Source organism: Zingiber officinale, chromosome 5A, assembly GCF_018446385.1.
Source record: "Zingiber officinale cultivar Zhangliang chromosome 5A, Zo_v1.1, whole genome shotgun sequence".
NCBI lineage: Eukaryota > Viridiplantae > Streptophyta > Magnoliopsida > Zingiberales > Zingiberaceae > Zingiber > Zingiber officinale.
The window spans coordinates 114416773-114439169 of record NC_055994.1 but is presented as its reverse complement, the minus strand read 5'-3'; the positions used below and the strand labels follow the sequence as shown (position 1 = coordinate 114439169).

Sequence of the window (22397 nt, the reverse complement as noted above, 5' to 3'; positions counted from 1 at the left end):
TTTTCTTATCTCTATGGACCTCCAAGCACTAAGCATGCCTAGGACTAGAAATGAACTAGATGTTCATGAATAAGCTTAGTGTTCAGTTCAATAAGACTCATTTATGTTTGGCTAATAATAAAAGAATATATAAAATAAATAAGGTTGAGTACTAGTAAGTTTGATTTGTTAATGTTCATGAATAATTATTTAATAAACTTATTTATCAACTTGTGTAAAATTTAATTTTTAAGTTTTTATACATAAACATAAAATATAGTAATTTATAAATTGTTCATAATATGTTAAAATAATAAAATAAAATAAAATACATGTATTAGATAAAAATTTAGCCTAATTTATAAGGACAATAGTGTTGTAAGTTGAACTAGATAAAAAGCTCAAGCTCAGTTGGTGCTTCATAAGATTTTTAATAAATAAGTTTGAACACGCTTGATAAATAAATAAATAAGTTTAAATATAGCTAAGCTTAGCTTGGCTCGACTTAGACACATCTAGGCTTGGCTTGGGTTGATTCATTTTCATGCCTAAGCCTGTCACCTTGGCCATGCTAAGTCATAATTCATATCATCACTTGACCTCATTGAGCATATGCTCTTCAAGCTCGATGTGTATTCATGTAAGTCTCTGCACACTTAAACACATATATTAAATCCAATGGTAAAGCCTAACTTAAATCCTTTGCTTAAACATCAAAATCCAAAGTTTTATCAGACCACTTAAGGCACAATTGTACTAACAATCTCCTCATTTTTTATGTTTGTCAATCAATATAAATTAGGGAAACCAAATACATGCAAATAAAATGCAAATCATGTAGCGTGACTTATGTCTACGCTCCCATTTCACCTAAGCTCCCCCTAGAGCTAGAAAACTTTCAATTCATCAAATAAGGTTCTCGTAGTCTTTTCTCAATTTCCTAAACCAAGCTTCTCCTAAGTTCCAATCATAGGAGAGCCTGCCTAAAGGAGAATAAGATTTCCCACTTGAACTTTTTCTCTTTCTCCCTCTGTCATACATTAAAAAGATATCTACCAACAGTGTCCCAATCATTGGTCTCATGTATCTAAATTGATTCTTAACTTGTGTTCAAAGTCCCCCAATGGACTCATGTCATGAATATCAATTACCCTTTGTAAGATAATGTATGCGGCTAGAGGAGAGGTGAATAGTTGCTTTATGAATTTTAAAGTTTAAGTCCTTTACATAAATAAAACAGAGTATGCAAAGAAAGATTAAAATAGTTAACTAAATAATGAACCGTCGAAACAATTTAATATAGCAATAAGACAAATGAGTTGAGCAACGAAGTGAAAATAACATGATATAGGTAATTTAATGTGATTTGGAATCTTAGGTTACTACTCGACCTATTGATTCGTTAGGTGAATCACCCCTCCCCCCAAATATACCACTAATTTTCTCCTTTTTGAAAACCTTCCAGAGATGGAGAAACCCTCACAAATTAGCAAATGAATAGATATATAAACAAAGTACAATGCCAAAAGAACAACTCAAAATGATTAAAAAAAACAAACACAAATGCTGAGCTATTTGATGCTTTGTGGAGCTTGAATGAAGAGCTTGGGAGCATAGGAAACTTGAGAATTGATTTCTCAATGTTGAGTTGATTGAATTGATGATCATATTGATGCCCCTATCTAGCTCTTTTATTGTACTTTTCTGGTTGCCCAAATGGAAATTCATCCATGCACTATCTTTGTTGCTTATCCTATTTCAATCGGCCACATCAAACACAAATACTGAGCTATTTGGTACCTTGTGGAGCTTAAATGAAGAGCTTGGAAGTACAGGCTTGAGAATTGATTTCTTGATGTTGTGCTGATTGAATTGATGATCATTTTGATGCCCTTGTTAAGCTCCTTTTATAGTGCTTTTCTTGTTGCCCAAATGGAAATTCATCTATGCTTGATCTTAATGTTTTTCTTGTTTCGGTCTACAACATCCTCTTTTCTAATCGACTAGAGTCCTTCCTGTTAATGCAGGGAGCACCACATCGAACATATATTTTGATGTATGGTCAGTTTGAAGTTAGGTTGCCTTAGGATCTAATAAGGGTGTCAAGTGTTCAGGTGTAGATAACTTGACAGAGGACAAGTCTTGGAAGAAAACCAAACAGTTAGTAGAAAGACCTAGTAGGGTAATAGGCAATGATAGTGGGAAGACCTAGTAAGGTACTAGGCAGTGGAAGTCCCGATGTGGGAGCCGAGTACTAGCTGGTGAAAGTCTTGATGGGTCAGTTGGGAGTTGAACACTTAGTAATGGAAGTCCCGGTGGGTTAGTTGGGAGTTGAACACTTGGCAAAGGTAAAGTCTGGAGGTGCCTGACAAGGTAAGTTAAGTTTCGAGCAACAAGTGTAGTTTGAAACCTTCAACTTGTGTTAGCACTTTTTGTGCACAAACTTTGTATCACACAAAGCTACTTGGTGTTCCAAGTGATCGAAAGGAGTTTGGGAGTTGGAGATAAGTTCTAACTGACCGGGTGAGAACTTCTAGTAGACTAGAACGAGGTCCAAGCGTCCTCAGTGTCCTAGTGACCAGAGTATCTTTTCGACGACCAGAGAAGGTGTGATCTAGTGATCTGAAGGAGACGGTCAAGATAGGAGTTGACCATGCTCTAGGCGCCCAGAGTCCAAGTGACTTGAGTTCGCGAAGCAATCGTGATTCAACGTCAAAGTGGATCAATTTTGCAACCGAGTCAGCATACTCAAGCAACCGGCAAGGCTTCCAGATCGAAAGAGTGTGAGATCAACATTCAACTGAGCTCTATAAAAGGAGGCTTGAGGCACTGGTTTCATACCATTCACTACTTCAAACACTTCTTATAAGTGCTCTTGTTCTCTCTTTTGTGTGCTGACACGTTGCGTTCGTGCTCTTCAAGAGCAATCAACAACCTCCAACTTGTAATTTCTATTCCTTGTTTGTTGCCTGACATATTATTGTGCTTAATTTTGATTCTTGTTAAAGGGTTTCTCCTCCACTAGAAGCTTTTTAGAAATGATATCATTTATAAAGTTTATGTTTCCTTACATTTTCATATTATTGTGGTTAATCTATATTCTTGTTAAAGGGTTTCTCCTCTAGAAGCTTTCTAGAAATGAGATTGTTTATAAAGAATATGCATATTTTATTAACTTGAGTCTTGCAATATTAATTAGATCAAGTGTTATAAATATTGGTTAAGTTTGATATTGCATGTCTTGTTTTGGTTAAGAAAGTTGTCTTAGTTAAGTTAATAATCAAGTGCATATTAAATTTAGTCTATTGTTGCTTGATTAGTTAATTTTATTTCCGCTGCATATTCTAAGTGTTTGTTTATTTGATTGTTATATTATCAACTCATAAAATTGTATATGCTATTCATCCCACTCTAACGTAGACATGATCCTACACTTCCACCATTGCTTCTCTATCTGGGTATACTATTGGCTAAATCTTTTGATAGCTTGCATGCAAGCTTATCTCTACCACGTCAACATTTAATCGAACTTTATCCTTGTCATGTCAGCATCTAGACTGGGTATTTGTTCATCGTATCATCTAGTCCCTCTGACTTCTTTTCTAGACATCCAAACTCTGATCGCCTGAAATTCTTATATGAATGCCTAGAAAACTTTAGTGTTCCTACAACATAGAGTTAATCCAAAAGCATATAAAATATAATAATAGAGCAACTAACTACCTATCAACTATTTGATTGACTTTTACTTCAAAATGCATGTTGATTTCTATGTCAACTCAGTACCTAGCTGAGTGGTCTCCTCTCTTGTACTTACCTTTTTCTAGTAACTACTAGGACTTCTTACCTGCTCTATATATCCGATCACCTGACCTATCGAGACTTCTTATTTGCCCATCATCTAGTCTCCCTATCCAATTGGGTCTTTATTGCTTGGTATTCGATCCACCTAATCTACTAGGGCTTCACTGCCTAATATCTAGCTCACGTAACCTACCCAAGCTTTGCTACCTAGTCTCTAGTCCACCTTATCTACCAGGCTTCCTTGCTTAGTATCTAATTTATCTGATCTACTAAGACTTCATTACTTGGTATTCAGTCTGCTTGACCTACTAGGGTTTCAAGACTGAAAATATGAGGAAAATAATTATTTTCACTTAACTAGAATAGGTACAATGGGCAAGTTGTTGCTTTGTGATCAAAAGGTCACGGGCTCGAATTTTGGAAATAGCCTCTTGCAAAAAGCAAGCTAAGGTTGCGTACAATGGATCCTTCCCCGGGACCCCGCATAGTGGGAGCTTCGTGCACCGGGCTGCCCTTTTAAATAGAATAGGTACAAGACTCTCCTTTTATAGAGAGAGTTTACAATAGAAAAGGAAACTAATGAAAAGGAAACTAAATAAAACTAATATTTGACAGATTATACTTTATTATTTTTTCTGATTTGTGTATCTTGTACAATCTATTTTTATATAAGAAATGATCTTGGAATATTCCTAAAATTATGATTAAATCAAGGACTTTAATGATAGAACTTCCAACACTCCCCCTTAAGCTGGTTTAAAGATATTTTCCATAGCCAGCTTGCTAGTCAACTTATCAAATTGTTTCTTGTGTAGTCCCTTTATTAATACATTAGCTAATTGTTCATCTATTGGAAGATATGTCATGCATATTATTCCAGTTTTGATTTTCTCCTTGATGAAATGTTTATCCACTTCTATATGCTTTGTGCGATCATAAAGAATAAGATTATGAGCTATGAAAATAATAGCTTGAGTGTCACAAATCTTCATAGGAGTTGAGTAAGAAATCTTCAATTCCTCAAGAATTCTTTTGATCCACATCACCTCACAGATTCCATGGGCAACAACCCTGAATTCTGCTTTAGCACTACTTCTGGTTACCACATTTTATTTTTTACTTTACCATGTAACTAGGTTCCCACTAACAAAGGAACAATAGCCTGATGTTGATCTCCTGTCCATAACACTCTGCTAATCTGCATCTATGTGGACTTCAACTTGAAGATGCCCATGTTTAATAAACCTCTCCTTAGAGTTTCTTTCAAATATCTCAATATTCTATAAACGACCTTGAAATGTTATGCTCCGGGTAAGTTCATGAACTAACGTACCATGTTAACTGCGAAAGCGATATCAGACCGCATATGAGACAAGTAAATCAACTTTCCTACGAGTCTTTGATATAGTTCCCTGCCCTTCAAGTTAGGCTCAATCGGAATCTCAACCATTTTACACCCAAGCAAACCTGTTTCTCGAAGGAGATCAAGAATATTTTTTTTCAGCCTTTTCAGCTTGTAACTTTAAGTTAGGCTCAATCAGAACTCAACCATTTTACACCCAAGCAAACCTATTTCTCCAAGGAGATGGAGAATATATTTTCTTTGATTAACAAATATACCTTTATTGGATCTTGCAAATTTCATTCCGAGAAATACTTGAGGACTCCTAGATCCTTAATTTGAAACTCTTTTGTAAGTCTCTTCTTTAGGACTGCTAATTTTGTTTCATCATCGCTAGTTAAGATAATATCATCATCATAAATAATCAAAACAACAACTTTATCCTTTTTTGAATGTTTATAAAATAGTGTGATCTGCTTGACTCTGCAAGAAGCCATAACTAATAACAACCATTCCAAAGCGTTCAAACCATGCTCTTGGTGACCGTTTGAGTCCATATAATGCATTGTTTAATTTGCACCCTTTTTCACTGTCAAGTCTCTTTTCAAATCCTGGCGGTAGGCTCATGAACACCTCTTCTAGATTGCCATTGAGAAATACATTTTTAATGTCAAGTTGATGTAAAGGCCAATCTGAATTTATTCCAAGAGATAACAAGGCTCTGATAGAGTTTATCTTAGCAACTGAAGCAAAAGTCTTTTGATAGTTGATCCCATAAGTCTGAGTGAAGTCTTTAGCCACTAGTCTAGCCTTATACCTTTCAATGCTTCCATCAGTTTAACATTCTATTGTAAACACCCATTTACACCAAACTAATTTCTTGCCTTTGGGTAGATCAACTATCTCCCTAGTGCCACTTCTCCTTAAAGCATTCATCTCTTCCATGTCTGCTAATTTCCAACTCGAATCATCCAAAGCTTCCTGTATATTTCTTGGAACGAACAAGTGTGAAATCCTAGAAGTGAAAGCTTTATGGTTTTTTTTTACCGTCTTTGATAGGAAAGATAATTTGCAATAGGATGATTTGTGCAATTTCAGACACTTTTCCTAATTGTTATAGGAACATCAAGATCAAGAATCAAAGCTAGACTTGGGATAGGGTTACCTAAAATTTCAATGCCAGAGCTTAAATTTTCAGACTGGTATTGTACAAGCTTGACATTTGAGTCTTTATTTCTTAGATGAAATCTCTTCCTAGTATAAGCCTAAAGTTCATAACTTAGATCACGGTGATCAGTTTGTAGTATTTCTCCTCTGATCGAGAGCCTCTAATACTAGGCACTAGAGGTAAGTGACTATTTTAAAGATTGTCGGGAAAAATGATATTGGGAAGCGGGATAGAAATGTCCCAAAAATTATCTTTTACTTCACTTGTTGCCCCTTGAAGAGTATTTTTGGTAAAATAGGGTTTTGTTTCCAAAAATAACACATCCATACTCACATAATTTTTTTTTTCGAGGATCGAAATAACCCTTTTTGTTTGACAAATAACCCAAGAATACACATTTTATAGCACGTGGTCCAAGTTTTGAACCAAATTGACATGGAACATGAACATAGACATTACATCCAAAAACTTGGACAGATAAGAAAACAATCTTATTTCAGGATTTTTTTTAAGACAATCATGAGGTGTTTAGTATTCTAACACCTTACTAGTCATCCTGTTTATCAAATAAGAGGCTGTTAAGTTGCTTCACCCCATAAATTCTTAGGAACATACATATAAAATATTATGGCACGTGCTATTTTAAGTAAATAATTATCTTTTCGTTCTGCAATGTCATTTTATTGAGGGGTATCTCGGCAAGTAGATTGATGAAAAATATTTTTTTCTTTTAAAAAATCACCCTAGTGCTCATTAAAATATTCTTTTCCATTGTCGAAATACAAATTTTGGTTTGAAATTAGCTTTCAGAGTGTAAAAATTTTTAAACAAATTTCGCACTTCAGATTTTTTTATTCATCAGATAAATATAACATAAACGTGTATAGTCATAAAAAAATACTACAAACCATTTTTTTCAAAAAGAGTAGTAATTTTAGATGGCTCCAAACATCACTGAATCAAATAAAAAGGTTTGGAGGCCTGGTAAATCTTTGGCTAATAAGTTAAACGATGAGATTTTGCAAAAATATAAGTTTCACAATGTAAAGAAGAACAATTAATGCGTTTAAATAATTCTGGAAATAAGTTTTTTAGATAAAGAAAACTAGGATGTCCTAGTCTATAGTGTTATAGCATTATTTTTTCTTGAACCGAGTTTTAACTGATATTGTTAAAGCTCTGAGCTTTTTTTATTACTAACAGTACTTCATCCAAGTAGTAAAGACCTTCAATCATCCTAGCACGTCCAATCATCATCCTCGATTTCGGGGCCTGAATTTCACAATGTGATTCAAGAAATATAATACGACAATTAGAATCTTTAGATAGTTTATTAAAAAGGTTGCAAGCTAATTTAGGAACATGAAGAACATAATTGCGATTAATTTTCTCGGTCAGTTTAATATGTCTTTTTCATGCAACAGGTGAAAAACTACTATTGGTAATTTTAATTTTCTCATTTCCAGAACAAGGAAAATAAATATTAGATAAGTGAAAGTAACTAGACATGTGAGATGAGGCTCTAGAAGAATCTATGATCCATTGAGAGGAGTTTAAAAGAGAGAGAGCTTTAGGATTGCTACCTGTTTGTGCCAAGGAAACACTAGGAATACTAAATGAGAAGTTGGATTTTATCAGCTTCAAGAATTGATCAATCTACTTTTTGTTGAAGGGATCTGAGTCGAATTGTTCTTTTTTCTATAAAAGCTAATATAGAGAGAATTTACAATAGAAAAGGAAACTAATAAAAAGAAAACTAAATAAAATTAATATTTGACAAATTATACTTTTTTTTTTTTTAATTTGTATATCTTTTACAATTTTTAGTTACATAAGAAACGATCCTGGAATATTCCTAAAATTATGACTAGATCAAGGACTTTAATGACAAAATTCCATCATTTCCTTACCTAGTAATCAATTCACCTAACCTATGTGCACTTGCAAATTTGACACACAAATCAAATCACATAATATCTAACTTTAAATTATTTATTGCGTATAAAAATTTTAGATTTGATTATTTATTAATCCTTGCATCAATACCCTTGTTGTTCATTCCCCAAAGATAAATGTGTCGATTTAGCATTCTACAATGTGCCAATTGACTCTAACTATTGTTTAGTGGACTACATACAAGTCAACTCCACATCTGAAATTCATGCTAAATTCTAAAATTCATGAAAAAAATTTAAAAACCTCCAAAAATTCTCAAATTTTGCAAAGAGATTTGTTTTACCAATGTGTACTTGGGAAAGTGGATTTACACCAAAAGTTCTTCCAAATTCCAAGTTGCACACAAATGCTAAAACTAACTAAACAGTTTTAAAAACTTTGATCTTAAAGTTCTAGTTTTGATTCTGGCCCATTTTTATCATCCAATTCCATACCAAAATACACTCATTGCATTAGTTTATTTGGCATCTCATATAATTCAATTTCATATTTCTTAAAAATTTCCCATATATTCCTTTCATGAAACATTCTTATAATGTATCAATTTTGTAGGATAAGCCCCCTACTCATCCTTAAACACATTGGCACAACCTATCCCTATTAATATCTCAAGCATTCCTTCCTTTGGATCCTTAAGATCGTGGGTCCCAAATTGACTCATGAAGCTCTCCCTAGAGTTTCCATACTTGAGACATTTTTGTAGGTCCAAATATCACTTTAGCAGTGTTTAACCTAGATGGTTCTCCCATACCATAATCAAATGTCACCCTAGCATATGATGATACCTAAAGCTTAGATATTGAAGATTGGCATCCTAAACCAAGCTAGCTATTGGTGCAATTAACTCTTTGTCAAGGTTGACTAGGTCTGAATTGGATTTCGATACCTGATCAATATATTTGATGGTTGAGTGATATGTTAAGTTGATCAAGGTTGAGTAGATACTTAATAGTGGAGAAGTTAAAGTAGGTCATGGTTGATTGAATACTTGTAGTTGAAAGTCCTATAGGGAATTAGAAATGGAGGAAGTTCTAATAGGTAAGGGTGATTAGATGTTAGGCGCGTGGGTGGAAATCTTAATAGATCATGGGTATGTTAGGTATGTGATGGGAAGTATAGGTAGATCATGTAGGATTGGATGTTTGAGAAGGGATGAAATCTTGACAGGTTAAGAGTGACTAAATTCTAAGCAAGGTTGAAAGTCCCAAAGGAGAAGATTTTAGGAAGTGGAAGTCTTGGTAGTTCAAGGATGACCTAAGACTAGGCAAATGGAAATCTTATTAGGCTTAAAGCAGTAGGATATTGGGCAGCAGTTATAGTCTCAAAGGCAAGGAGTCTTTACGCAAGGATAAAGTCCTAGTAATTCAAGGTTATCTTGTACTAAGCATACAATGAAATTTGAGAGACATGGGGTCTCATAGCATAGAGAAATTTGAATGAATAGTGTTTTAAGTCGAATCAAGGAGTTGACTCAATCAATAATATTTTTTAGTCGACTTAGAGAGTCGATTCAATGAATAATATTTCCTGTCGACTCATAGAGTTAACTCAGTGAATAGTATTTTCAACACAAGTTTAAAAAAATAGGTTGAATATGAACATAAGGTTGTTTAATCAGCTAGGGCAGTCGACGATGCACTAGGAGTCGACTAGGTCAATTGACTAAGGCTAAAATGGTTAGAAGATAAAATTCTTGAGTTGACTATAGAAATCAACTCGACAAATATATGGTGAACAATCAACTAAAGGTAATGTCAAAAAATGATTAATGAGGATCATGAAGATGTAGGCATGCCATTTCCTACAATATTAGTCATATCAAGCAAAACAGGCAATCGATGGTGCACAAATAGTTAACTGATGGTGATCTAGATAAAAGATTATAGATTCGCTCATTTTAGATAAGAGACTTTAGGAGATCTATTCCATGAGGTGCTAGGGGAAGTGTTATTGCATTTTAGAGCTTCTAAAGAGAATACAAAGCAACTAAGCAAGTAAGATCTCATTCGTTTGTAATAAATGGATCGCCCTTAAATTTAAAGAGAATCCAGAGCTAAATTCTCAGAGATTAACTCTTTTTAAGGAAAATTGGCAAGCAAACATTCAAACTTAGAGTACAAACTCTGAAATTCAAACTTAGAGAACAAACTCTGAAACAAACTCTTAGAGGAATGAGTCTCTTGGTGTTGCTCAAGATGATCTCAAACCTTCAGAATACAAGGATATAAATAGGGAGGTAAAGAGAATCAATTATTGAGGCGGGTGCATTATTGAGTCCCATCGTCCCTCAGATAAGGATTCCTTTTTATCCCTTACAGCACACATATCCTATTTTACAGCTAAGTATTTATGCTTTACACGTTATGCTTTTTAAAAGGATTGGCTCCCCGGGGCTCAAATCCTTTGTGCATTGAATTTAGACGGGCCCACCATTTGCTTTCACGATGTCTTTATGGTGGAATTGCTTTTATCTCCCTTCCCAGTTGTTGTATGCGCTGGCCTTCAATGAATAGTTCTTTTCTGCTTTCCCGAACGGTGTCTAGATTCTTGTGCCAATAGCTTTCATGTCCTCCTTCGTCATTTCTTCGTCTATTAAAATCATATTCCTTCATCTGGATAATAAGCTCCAGCTCACAAAGAGTTTCAAGCACTTTTTCAATGGCCTCATCTTCAATCCTCGCCATCTGGCGCCTTTTGTCGTGCTCTTCTTTTAAGAATATTTTCTTAGGCAACGTATCATGGATAAGATCTTCATCCTTGGTGAGTAAGGGGAACCTATTGGATGCTGTGGCCTCCTCTTCTGCATCAATTAATACAACTACTGTCTCTTGTCCTTCCACCAGTCTTGATAAAGTATCTGCAAGAATGTTTAGTTTGCCATCAATGTGTTCAAAATTTACCTTAACACCGGTGCCAATGATGTAGTCGGTGAAGGTAAGCCACCTTACTCTGGATGGCTTATTTCTTGCAGTTTTATTGTGAAAACTGATTATAGCTTGACAATCAGTCCTCAATGTAATCTCCTCCTTGTCAAGAAAATGAATTTTAAGTGCTGTCATAATTTCCATTGCTGCATAAATCTCTGCATCTATGACTGATTTTACCATCGGAAATTTTCCATGGGCGTAAGCACAGATTCTTTCCGTACTTCGTGGGTCATGCTTCTTGGGCTTCCATTTGTATATACCACCCCAACCCATCATGGAACCATCAGTTTCTAACACAATATATGCTCCTTCGGGAGGTATTTCTATGTCAGGAAGTTGATTTACCTGGGCCTTGATTTCTCGAATTAATGCCCAATCTGAACTCTTCATTCTTTTGTCACCATGAGGTGACGTTTTCTCATATAAAGGTCCAAGCCTGGAGCTTAAATTAGGAATATATGTGCGGGCATAGTTTAGAATGCCAAGCCATGATCGAAGACCTTTCTTTTCTTTCAACTGATCATCTTTGAACGCAGTAATCTTCTTAATAATATGGAGCTGTAATTTAAGTTTACCTTTCCCAATCTCGGCTCCCAGAAATTCAATCTTTGGTACCCCAATTTTACATTTTGTAGGAGAGAGCACCAGACCATGTTTTTCACAGATGCTTAGCATTATTTCTAAATGCTTTATACTGTATTGGAGAATACAAGAATATCATCAATATACACTGTAATGAAATCTTCCATACCTTTAAAGCACTGATCCATCTTTCATTGGAAGACAGCTGGTGCATTCTTCAAACCAAATGGCATAACAAGCCATTCAAACAATCCAGATGGACAAATGAAGGCCGTCCATTCTATAGAGGTAGGATCCATCGCGATCTGATGAAAGCCATATTTCAGATCGAATTCAGAGTAAATCTTGGAATTTTTGACCTTCTTCAAAATTGTGTTTATTCCTGGAAGACTGTACTGGTCTTTATAAGTATTATCATTTAGTGTTGTAGTTGAAAACCATACGCTCTTTTCCCTTAATTTCTTTCCCAGTAACTGGATCAATAGAAGTTCCTGATTGAACAATCATAGCCATAGTTCGATGTCAGCTTTTACTGGGTCTGATAACCTTTAATTTAAGAAGGGCTTCCACATGGCGTTCAAAGGATGCTTTCAAGGCTGGTGTAACATTAGAAAGTGACTTATCTTGTATAGTGATATCAGGATTAATAATATCAATCTTGCATAGAATTTCATTCATCATCCAATGTTGTAAGGGATTTTCCCCTATATAGACTTGATCTTTGAGCCTGGTAAATAATGTTCCATGTTAAGTAAAATGTTTTGGTTAGAAATTATACCGGTAAAGAATACTTCCTCCTGTATTTGAATATACTCCATTTCTTCTAGGCTTAATTCTTCAATTGCTGCTGCTGTACTCTGATTTGTTGCAATGGTCGTTATATTTTTGTAAAAAGTGACTTCATTTCCTTCAATCCTTACTCCGCCTTGCATGCTTCTAATAAAATTACAGCCCAGCACCATCTGTATGCCTCTTCCCAGTGTCATCTCAAAAGCATATGTGAATGAGATCCTGTTTTTAACTTCTTTCGGGCTTCCTACTGAGAATTTACACCATTAATCATAATAACATATGAATTATTTTCTATAGCCTGACCTGGTATTGTTCGAATATCAATAAAGCAAGAGGTCGCGCCGGTGTCCAATATTGCATTTACACTGAAAGGTGGTAAATCTGGGATTTCAAATTTTACCCTGATATTATATAATCGATTAAGAGTTCCTCTGTGGGAGACTTGTCCATCTATAATCCTAGAAACAACCTGCTCCTCGAGATAAGAAATATTGACCTGCTCCTTCCCTTTCTGGATTTCTTCAAGTGATAATTCTTGCAAATCCTCCAGTAATTCTTCAGATAATATGTCTTCCTTATCTTGATTTCTTTTGATGACCCTGGCTAATTCATCCTTCAGCCTCTGATTTTCAGTCATTAGGTATTGGGTATAACCGATTAATTCGGTTATAAGGTTCCGATCATCATATTGTATTGAAGGTGGAGGAGTGGGTTTGAACCCAATCTTGAGATAATCTCCTGCACATAAAACACATGTTGTTAACTTACATTTAGTGCAATGCCCTCTGGATCTTTTTCCTGTTATCCTTTTGCAGAAGACGCATTGGATATATTGCGTATTAACTTTTGAATTAACTTGCCATTCATGCTCACATTTAAATTGATCCTCCGGAATATCCACCTGAACCTGCCATCCTTGAGTTTCCCCTATTAGCACAAATAAGGTTTCAGGAAAGGTATTTGTTACCATACTGCAGTATTGTTCAGTATCATGCTCGCCCTCAGAGATACTGCATATTGCATCACTGTCAGTCTCCTCAGGGTCAATGGATACAATATCATATTCCTCAGGTAGTTCTAGTTCATTAAGCATTGCAATCCTTTCTTTGTTGCCGACTTTATTCGTGCATTCTCATGCAAAATGTCCTTCACCTCAAATAAAACATTTGCATTTACGTACCTTTGCACGATCATTTTGATACTTCTTCTTAATTACCTTCACATGGGACTTGTGAGGTTTGCCTTTATAGGTTTTTGCCTTCCTTAGGCCATATCTCCTTGCCGACTGATTGTAATATGACGACAATGGTATTTGAGAGCAAAACTGTAAATCTTTTAAGCTTCTTTGCAAGGATGACTGTTTACACATTTCAGTCAACTCCTGGTATGCATGGTGTATTCTTAGGAGTACGCCAATGGTGTTCCCTTGATGTCTTTCCTGGAACTTCTTTTCAAGATAGCTTCCAATTAAAGGAGGCATTTTTCTATAAAATTTACTGGAAAGTTCCTCATTGACAAACATTCTCCCTGTTTTAGCTGTCAATACTTTATACTCATTCATATAGGAAATTAAACTTTTGGTATCAGGACATACTAGTCTCTCTAGATCCAAATATGCTTGGTTCTGCTCAGCAGTTGATCCTGAAGCTGGATCTTCAAGAGTTATTATCCTTCTTATCTGAGTTAGCACATTCTGGGTTTCGTCTGCCGCTTCAACCAGTCTATCATATTGATCAAGAAACATCATTCTCCATTGAATAAATATTTTCTTTTCTGTTTCTCCCAGAAGGTTTTCTATGTATTGTACCTTGATTCTATTATCAGCCCAAGTTTTTGAATCTACGACATTAGTTGTAATAGACTCCCATCTAGAACATCATGATATAAGCCAATGTTATCAGGAAGTACCAGCATAGCTCCTGTTTGTTGTTGGGCCGAGGGCGGCATCCATGCCTCATTATTATAAGCCTTCTGTAGTTTTCCAATACGTGCTCCATAATAGTCAGGATCATTATACACATTTGGTGCTTCCTTCTTGATAGTAGCTGGTGCATACTGTGGTGGTCCCATAATCGAATCTGTTGGTGGATTATAATGAGAAATTGCTGATGTAGAGGCTAGCAGGCTTTCATTGCATTTCTTCTGGACTGGGGAGTTGGCCTTCTGAACTGGGTAGTCCAACTCCGATTCTTTATTATCAAGTGCAGCAACATATTCGTCTAAATCGGTTGCCACTGAATACTAATCCTCATCAGTGGTAGTAGAGAATACCCCATCACCTTTTGCAAATGGATTAATCCATTCATTATCATGAATCATATAAAGATTTTCTGCTGGTTGCCAGGACAATGACTGGTTGTATTCCTTTGTTTGATAATATTCCTCAAAGCTTTCAAGGCCATCGACGAGTCTTCTTAATGGCGAATCATAATATGTTCTTGTTTGTGATATGGATGAGCTTGGATTATCTTTGTGTAACGTCACTGGCCAATATTCTTCTTCCTGCACTAACTGTTTAGGCATTAGGATATCAAAAATTGAGCTTTCTTGTACCTGTTTGCCTTGTTGTATTTCATTGAACTTAGTATCATTAAGCTCCAGATGGGGGGATTCCGTCAAGTTTGTGGAACCAAATCCATATGATCCTCTAGAAGTCTCATCAAGGTTACTGACTTCTAAGACTTGGGGGATACTGATCTTTTTAAGGATAAGTTGTGCTATGGAGTCTCCTTTTAGCAGGAGAATTGTCTCATAGTTTAAATTGAAAACAAGAATCTTCATTTCACCTCTGTAATCAGAATCAATAACTCCAGCGCCAATATGAAGGCCTTGTTTATATGCTGCTCCCGATCTTGTAGCAATTCTTCCATAGTGTCCATCGGGTATAGCAATACTAGTAGAAAGTAACATTCTGTCACCTGGGGATATTTCATAAGATTGTATAAGTTTAATGTCATACCCCGCTGCTCCTTTAGTACATCTTTGTGGAATTTCCGCAGCTGGATGTAGCTTCTTTACTCTTAAAACTGGAGGCTCCTCAATTGATAAATAAGCTAAGACTTCTCTTTCTGGTGAATCTAGCTCCTCATCATGTTGGTTTATTCTATATGCTTGTTGCTCAGGCACTGGTGTATATTCTTCAAATTGCAAAGAAATGCTTCCATCCAATAAAGTTCTTGTGCGAACTTGGGTTGGTGCTATTGGAGTTCGTCGAATTGAAGGTCGTAATATCCATCGCTGCTGTTGGAGTTGAGCCGTTGTGAAGCGGGTACCTTGTAATGCGTGTATCCCTTGACTAGCCAGATAATCTGCCACATTTTGCACATTATAGGCAAAGTTAGTAAAGCTAGTATTTGTTAACCTGCCAATCATCATCTGTGTAATAAGGAGGATGCTTGTGCCGCCTTGCCATTCGGTATAACCATGTGTTTGAAAAGAGAGCTCCATATGATTTGCAAAGTCTTCTATGCTCATCATTATATCTGGTATTACGTAGACCACTTGCTTCCCGTGTGTTAAGTCCATCTCCATAGTGGCAATGATTGCTCTATCATCTCACCATCTTGTGTCCCGTAAAACTGCTAGGGCTATGACACTTGTATCACGACGATGGAGAGCATAAATTCGTACCATAATAAGACCAATGTGAATATGTTGGAAGCCAGCTTCCCGCAAAGTTTAATGACTTTGTTCAGTGACCAGGGGCAGATCAACCTGGTTATTTTCAATACACAATATGTCTTCTTCTGAGTAATGCTGGTAAACCCTGTGCTGAGTAGGTCTATATCCTGTTGAGTAAAGAACTTCTGCTGGAACCATACCAACTCTTTGTGTTCTAGAAATGTTTAACTGGGCTTTAGGACTCAGCTGTGTTTCAATTGTTCTTCTGAATCTTTGCTGGCTTGGCATGAGTCGTCGTTGCAAATTATATAATCGCCTCTGATGCTGGCGATGATCTCGTATCTGATCTTCAGCACTAGGAATAGTTGTTGTTGAATATATAACAGCTGGAGGCCTATTACTCATTTTCTTGTTTCGTTTTTAAGAATATCTGATGGATTTTTTAAGACGAGAATGGTGCCCTTCTTCTTGGGAATTATTGGATCACTTTCCAGATTTAAACCTCCAATCCTTCTTGTAAGATCTGTAATAGAATCCTCAAGTTCTTTTGAAGAGGTTGTAGGGGTTATTGTGGCAGTTGGGCCTCTTTTCACCAAGTTTTGTTATTCCTGAACCTGTAGTGTTAAGTTAAGAACAAGAGATAAAAGGGTATTATTTTGCTTGACTATAGCTCGTTGTAAATCAAAAGCAGTCTTGAATTCCGCTGGGGTTAGGAAACCATAGGTAGGGGTGTCTAATGCTTCAGTAATCTTCAAGGCTTTCTTATAGTCAGGACTATCCTTTTGCTCTTCCAGGTTCATCCACCTATTAGTTGTTTAACCTCGTTAACAAGATGCTCTACCTTCCTTACACTTCTTTTTAGCTCCTCTGTTAATTTGAGAGCTTCTTCTTCAACTAATTTTGGTTGCTGCGAAATTTCTCGTACCAAATTTCTTACTTCAGTTTGAGTAAGGGGTTTTTGATCTAGTATCTCCTTCTGGAGTGAACTTATAGTCTTTTGAAGCAAGAATATGTTGTGTTTAAGCTCCTTGTTTTCTTCTCTCAAAGTATAGAAATTTTTCAAGGAGACTTTTGACAAGAGTGATATATGGTTAAAAATAACTCCTATATTGTTGGCTACTTCAGAAAGTGTTGGTTTAGCTACTTCAGCAAGATCAAGATATTCGAGGTTTATGGTTCGGGAGCTAGTATACCATTCTCTTATATTCTGCTCAATTTTTCTGACATATAAAAGGTTTTAATAGTTTCTAACTCTTGTGTATAGCTTAGGAGTTCATAAAACTTTCATGCTCAGTTGCTCACCTGACTGGCTACAATCCTTTCGCGCTCTGCAATCTTTTGCAATCAGTTAACAAACTCGGTCGCCTTGTCACAAAATATTAGAAACTAAAACCTTGTCTTCTAATCAAGTTTATCAGTAGAATTATAATATATGAGAATATCTTATCATTGGGCTTTTCAGCTTATCGTCTTACGCACTTACTAGCCTTGCGGAACACCGGACCAAGGATGTATATCGAGTCTCCACTTTCCAGCCTGTGACTTCTTTCCCAATATATTAGCTTCTACAGACTTCTTGATTTAAGAGATAATTTCAAAAGAGAAATGGTAATATAGCATCCCTTACTGTTACCCTCGAAGAGGTTTTTATCCTGCCATTAGTTTAAGCTAGCTCTGATACCATAAATCTCGAATATCTAATTTCATAAAAAAGGGCAGCCCGGTGTACGAAGTTCCCGCTATGTGGGGTCCCGAGGAAGGATCCATTATACGCAGCCTTACTTTTCTTTTTGCAAGAGGCTATTTCCAGGATTTGAACTCGTGACCATTTTACAAAGCAACAACTTTTATTGTATAATTTCATATATACTTGTATTTATTGTGTTTTTTTATATTTCTATAAGAATAGAATATTGTAAGAGGTTTTTCGCCTTATGTTCGACAAAGAGAAAAGTAACGACGTTATCAAGGTTGACCCATTGAAGGGTTATAGATCGTAGAGTAGAAATCAAGGATTGTCAACCATGTAAAAGAATGATTTGTTATTGTTTCCTATTTGTGTTATTTTTTCATGTTTCTGTTGTGCATTCATATATTGTAGACAAGTACTATCGATGAAAATAAATTGAAAGATGAATGGACTATTCACCCCCTCTAGCTGTAAATTGGTGGTCCTACACTATCATCCTTAGGCCTTTGCCTTTCAATCATCACATCTAAGTTCTTAGACCCGTTAACAAATTTTTCTAAGATTTTTTTCCATATTCTCAAGTTTTTCCCTTAAAGCTTGAATCTCCAATTTTAGCTTCATAAGACTAGAAGTGTTCTGTCTCCTTTGAACATGCTTGCCTAGATTCTTATTTTCTACTTATCTATCCCTAGGCAAAGTAGTTCTATCATGACATGTATTCCTAGACCTATCATGATATTTGAACTCATAATTTTGAATAGGTAAATGAACATACGAATTGACCCTATTCATGGAAGAATTTACATTTGAATTAAGATTCAAATAAGAAGAACACACCTTCTCCTATACCTTTGGAACTCCCCCTCAACATGAGCATCCATTATTCCACTCTTTTATTTTCTTCTTCTTCTTCTTCCCTACCCCCTTCTTTGGAAACTTTGAGTGGTAATGACCTCTTTCTACACATGTGAAACAAACAATATGGTTCTTGTTCTTGGTTCCTTTTCCTACGAATTGGGCTAGTAGAAACTTATTCAACACTACTTAATTTACCTCTTTCTTGATGAGTAGACACTTGTTCTTCTAGTGTCACCTTTGATTGCATTTAAAGCACACAATGTGCTCTTGTTCCTTGAAGTACTTGAAGGTCCTTCCAAGCAACTCAGTCATCAGTTGACTAGATTCAACATACAAATATTAAACCAAATCATAAGTTGGTTCAAACCACAAACAATGTTAAGGGTTTGCTAGTTGATGACTTGCCTCATAGTCATCTATGAGTTGATTGGATTCCAGACAAAGAGGTTCCTAACTATGATCACCTTAATGATCGAGTTTGCTTAAGTTGAATTCTACCCTTGCTCCATGCATACAAGTCATCAACTTTCATAGCTTATCACTAGTCTTACCATTGCAGCTCAACTCCACCTCCCCTCATCAAACCTCCCATCAGGTTACTTGTTCCCTCAAATATACATGATCCTTTGCCTAATATCCACATGCCATTTTTCACATCTTGACCCATATAGTTTGTCTTCGTCATCTGTCATCTTCGCTACATTAATGCTCCTTGTCCTGCTATCCCTTGGATGTTTCATGTCATCCTTCTCTTCTCTATGGACCTCAAGCTATAAAACAACCAATTTGACCATGTCAAGTCATTGCTCTAGAGCTCTTCAATACTCGAATGTCTCATATTATTCTTCCATGATCTCTACTTGCATCCAATAACTGAGTGTCCTACTTTAGCCACGCCACGCCACGCCAAGTCATTATCCATATCATCACTCGACCTTGTCGAGCACAAATTCTCCAAGCTCCATGTGTGTTCCTATAAGTCCTTATACACTCAAACACACTTATTGAATCATAAGATAAAACCTAACTTAAACTTTTTGCCAAAATATTAAAATTGAAAGTCGCATTGAATCACTTCGAACATGATTACACCCAAGGTTTAAAATTTTGATCCATGCCGAGGTTTCGGTCCTGGACTGGAACGATACGGTTTCGGTATCGTATCGTGTCGTGCTGATATAGTTTCGGTATTTTTTTAAATATAAAATATATTAATTAAAAACTAAAATATTTAACATAAATATTTAAAAAATAAACAAGATAAAAAATAATCTTTGAAAAAAGGAAAAGATATGAAAATAGCTAAATAAATTAATAAAAATTTTATTATAATTTTTAAATTAAAATAAATGAAATATAAAATTAATTAGATAATTTTATTAGGGTTTAATAAAGTCTCTTTAGATTATCTCCACCATAACTAGGAGTTGATTAAAAAAGTAACCTAAGTTTAATTAAAAAAATCTGAAATCCGACACCACTTGCAAGCTTGCACGACTTCGGTGCTATCGCAGGGTTGCGCAACCAGCCATGGTCGCGAGGATTGCATGATTCCTTCGGCACAACCACGTTGGTCGTGCGACCCCTTTGCAGTGACCGTGGGGTCGCACAATGTCTTTACGGCGGCAGCGGAAGGGTTATGCGACCTCTCCGCTACTATTGTAGGGTCGAGCGACCACTCTGCTATGACCATGGGGTCATGCGACACGTCGCACCTGTCATGGGTCTGGTGCTAGGGTCTTGCCGATGTCGGTCGCCAAGCGGAACGAGACGTTTCGCCTGTTTCGACTGTTTCGGCACGACACTTTAAACCATGATTACACCAACAAAAACACTTTACATCATCATACCAAACATGTAACACCTATGCCCCAAGAGACTTAAAAGTAGCATGACACACAATATGTCACACTTGTTTGCATAAAAAAAATGCTTTTTCAATTAATCTTTCTATCGAGGGCAAAAATCTTGCTAAAGTAACTTGATGATAGATGTTACAACTCAATACAATTCAATAAAAATGGTCGTCGTCGAAATTGATTCTTGTCATTGACCAATACTTAAAATTGAGACCCCTAATTCATTGGAAATGCTCTTTAAGCAAAGGAGAGGAATTCTACCTAAAAAGGTTGTAGATGATAAGTACTGTATCTAAAACTATCATCTCTTGTTATTGTTGCCCTAAAGCAAGCTCACTGAAGTTAAAGAAAATTCTAATGGAGGAGAAAATGATAACTTTCACAACCTATTTGGTAATTGTCACCAAGAACGTAATTCAAAATGGTTGCAATAGCCCAAGCCACATGTAGCCCTAATGGTCATCGTCATACATGAAAGTAAGAGATTGACCAAAAAATGGAAGGGAGGAAGTTATAGAGAGTTGAGAGATTGAACAACTTCCTTCTTCATCATCATTAAGCATGTCCTTTCAAAACAAGGCAACAACCCAAACTTGGCACCTTCAAAGATGGGAGAAAGATGAGTTATCTTCAATTTTGGGAGATTTATTTCCAAATTGATGATAGAGAGAAAAAAATGCAATATCTTTCTGAATTGAGAGAAATGGAAAGAGAGAATCATTCTTCCTAGTTATGTGTATGTACTCAGCTCTAGTGCTTCGCTTATGCTCATTATATTTTTGGCAATTACTGGATATACAAATGAAACAACAAAAGGTTTAGTATTTTTTATCAAATTCAAATACAACTGATTGATTTTTTTTTGTTCTCGCTTCCATATTGATTAATCATCTAGGCATTGCAAACCTCAATAAACCATCCAACATATGAAGTACTCTGATTCAACATCTTTTGTTTCTTTTAATGCCTTTAAAAATTATGTTTCTGCGAGTAACTTGTGGCTTCTTTTTATCATTTATACAGGTCAGATATGCAGAACATCTGCCGTCCGTTTTGAAAAACATAACATGTGTCATTCCTGGAAGAAAAAAAGTTGGTGTAGTAGGACGAACAGGAAGCGGCAAATCAACTTTGATACAGGCACTTTTCCGCATAGTTGAACCAAGACAAGGAAGCATTTTAATTGATGATGTGGACATACTTAAGATAGGTCTCCATGATTTGCGCTCCAGACTAAGCATAATACCACAAGACCCGACAATGTTTGAGGGAACAGTAAGGGGAAACCTTGATCCCTTGGAGGAATACTCAGATAACATAATATGGGAGGCAAGTTATTCTGTCCAAAACTTAAGTAATACAACATTCTAGTTAATTAATAGAATAGGAATCATTAGTACTAACATGATACTGACCTCAGCTAATTATAATTCTTAACCATGCATATTATTTGTTTGTTTAAACCTATCTCACTATAGATTGAGCATATTAGGAAAAGAGGTTCGAATAGATGCTTGGGTTCCATGCACAATTTTTTTTACATCAATCTGTTATCGAAGTTAGTTGGCTTCAAATAGTAGTAAATAGTTGAGATCAGGAAGAGAAATGAATTACATCTTAATTAGATAAAAAGTAAACCATTAAACCTATATAGATTATGTGGGACCAGACCAATCAACCGTAACAGACATGTACAACCATGATGAACTCTGACATCTCATTGGAAGCATACAAAATAAAAATATTTTACATAAATGAGGTAAGAAGAAGAACCTTTTGGAGATTTCAGGAAGTTAATGTAGGGATTAATTCAAGTATA

The 22397-nt window shown here is 35.9% G+C and overlaps 1 protein-coding gene across 6 annotated transcripts in view; it reads left to right on the top strand.

Moving 5' to 3' along the window:
• The window catches only part of LOC121981416 (putative ABC transporter C family member 15), a 77806-nt gene that overhangs the window by 39511 nt on the left and 15898 nt on the right, over nucleotides 1-22397 (top strand). For all 6 annotated transcript variants that reach the window (XM_042533930.1, XM_042533928.1, XM_042533927.1 and 3 more), the window contains one exon: nucleotides 21602-21907. In XM_042533930.1, coding sequence (XP_042389864.1) covers nucleotides 21602-21907 — 306 coding nt within the window. The remainder of the gene's footprint in view (nucleotides 1-21601; nucleotides 21908-22397) is intronic.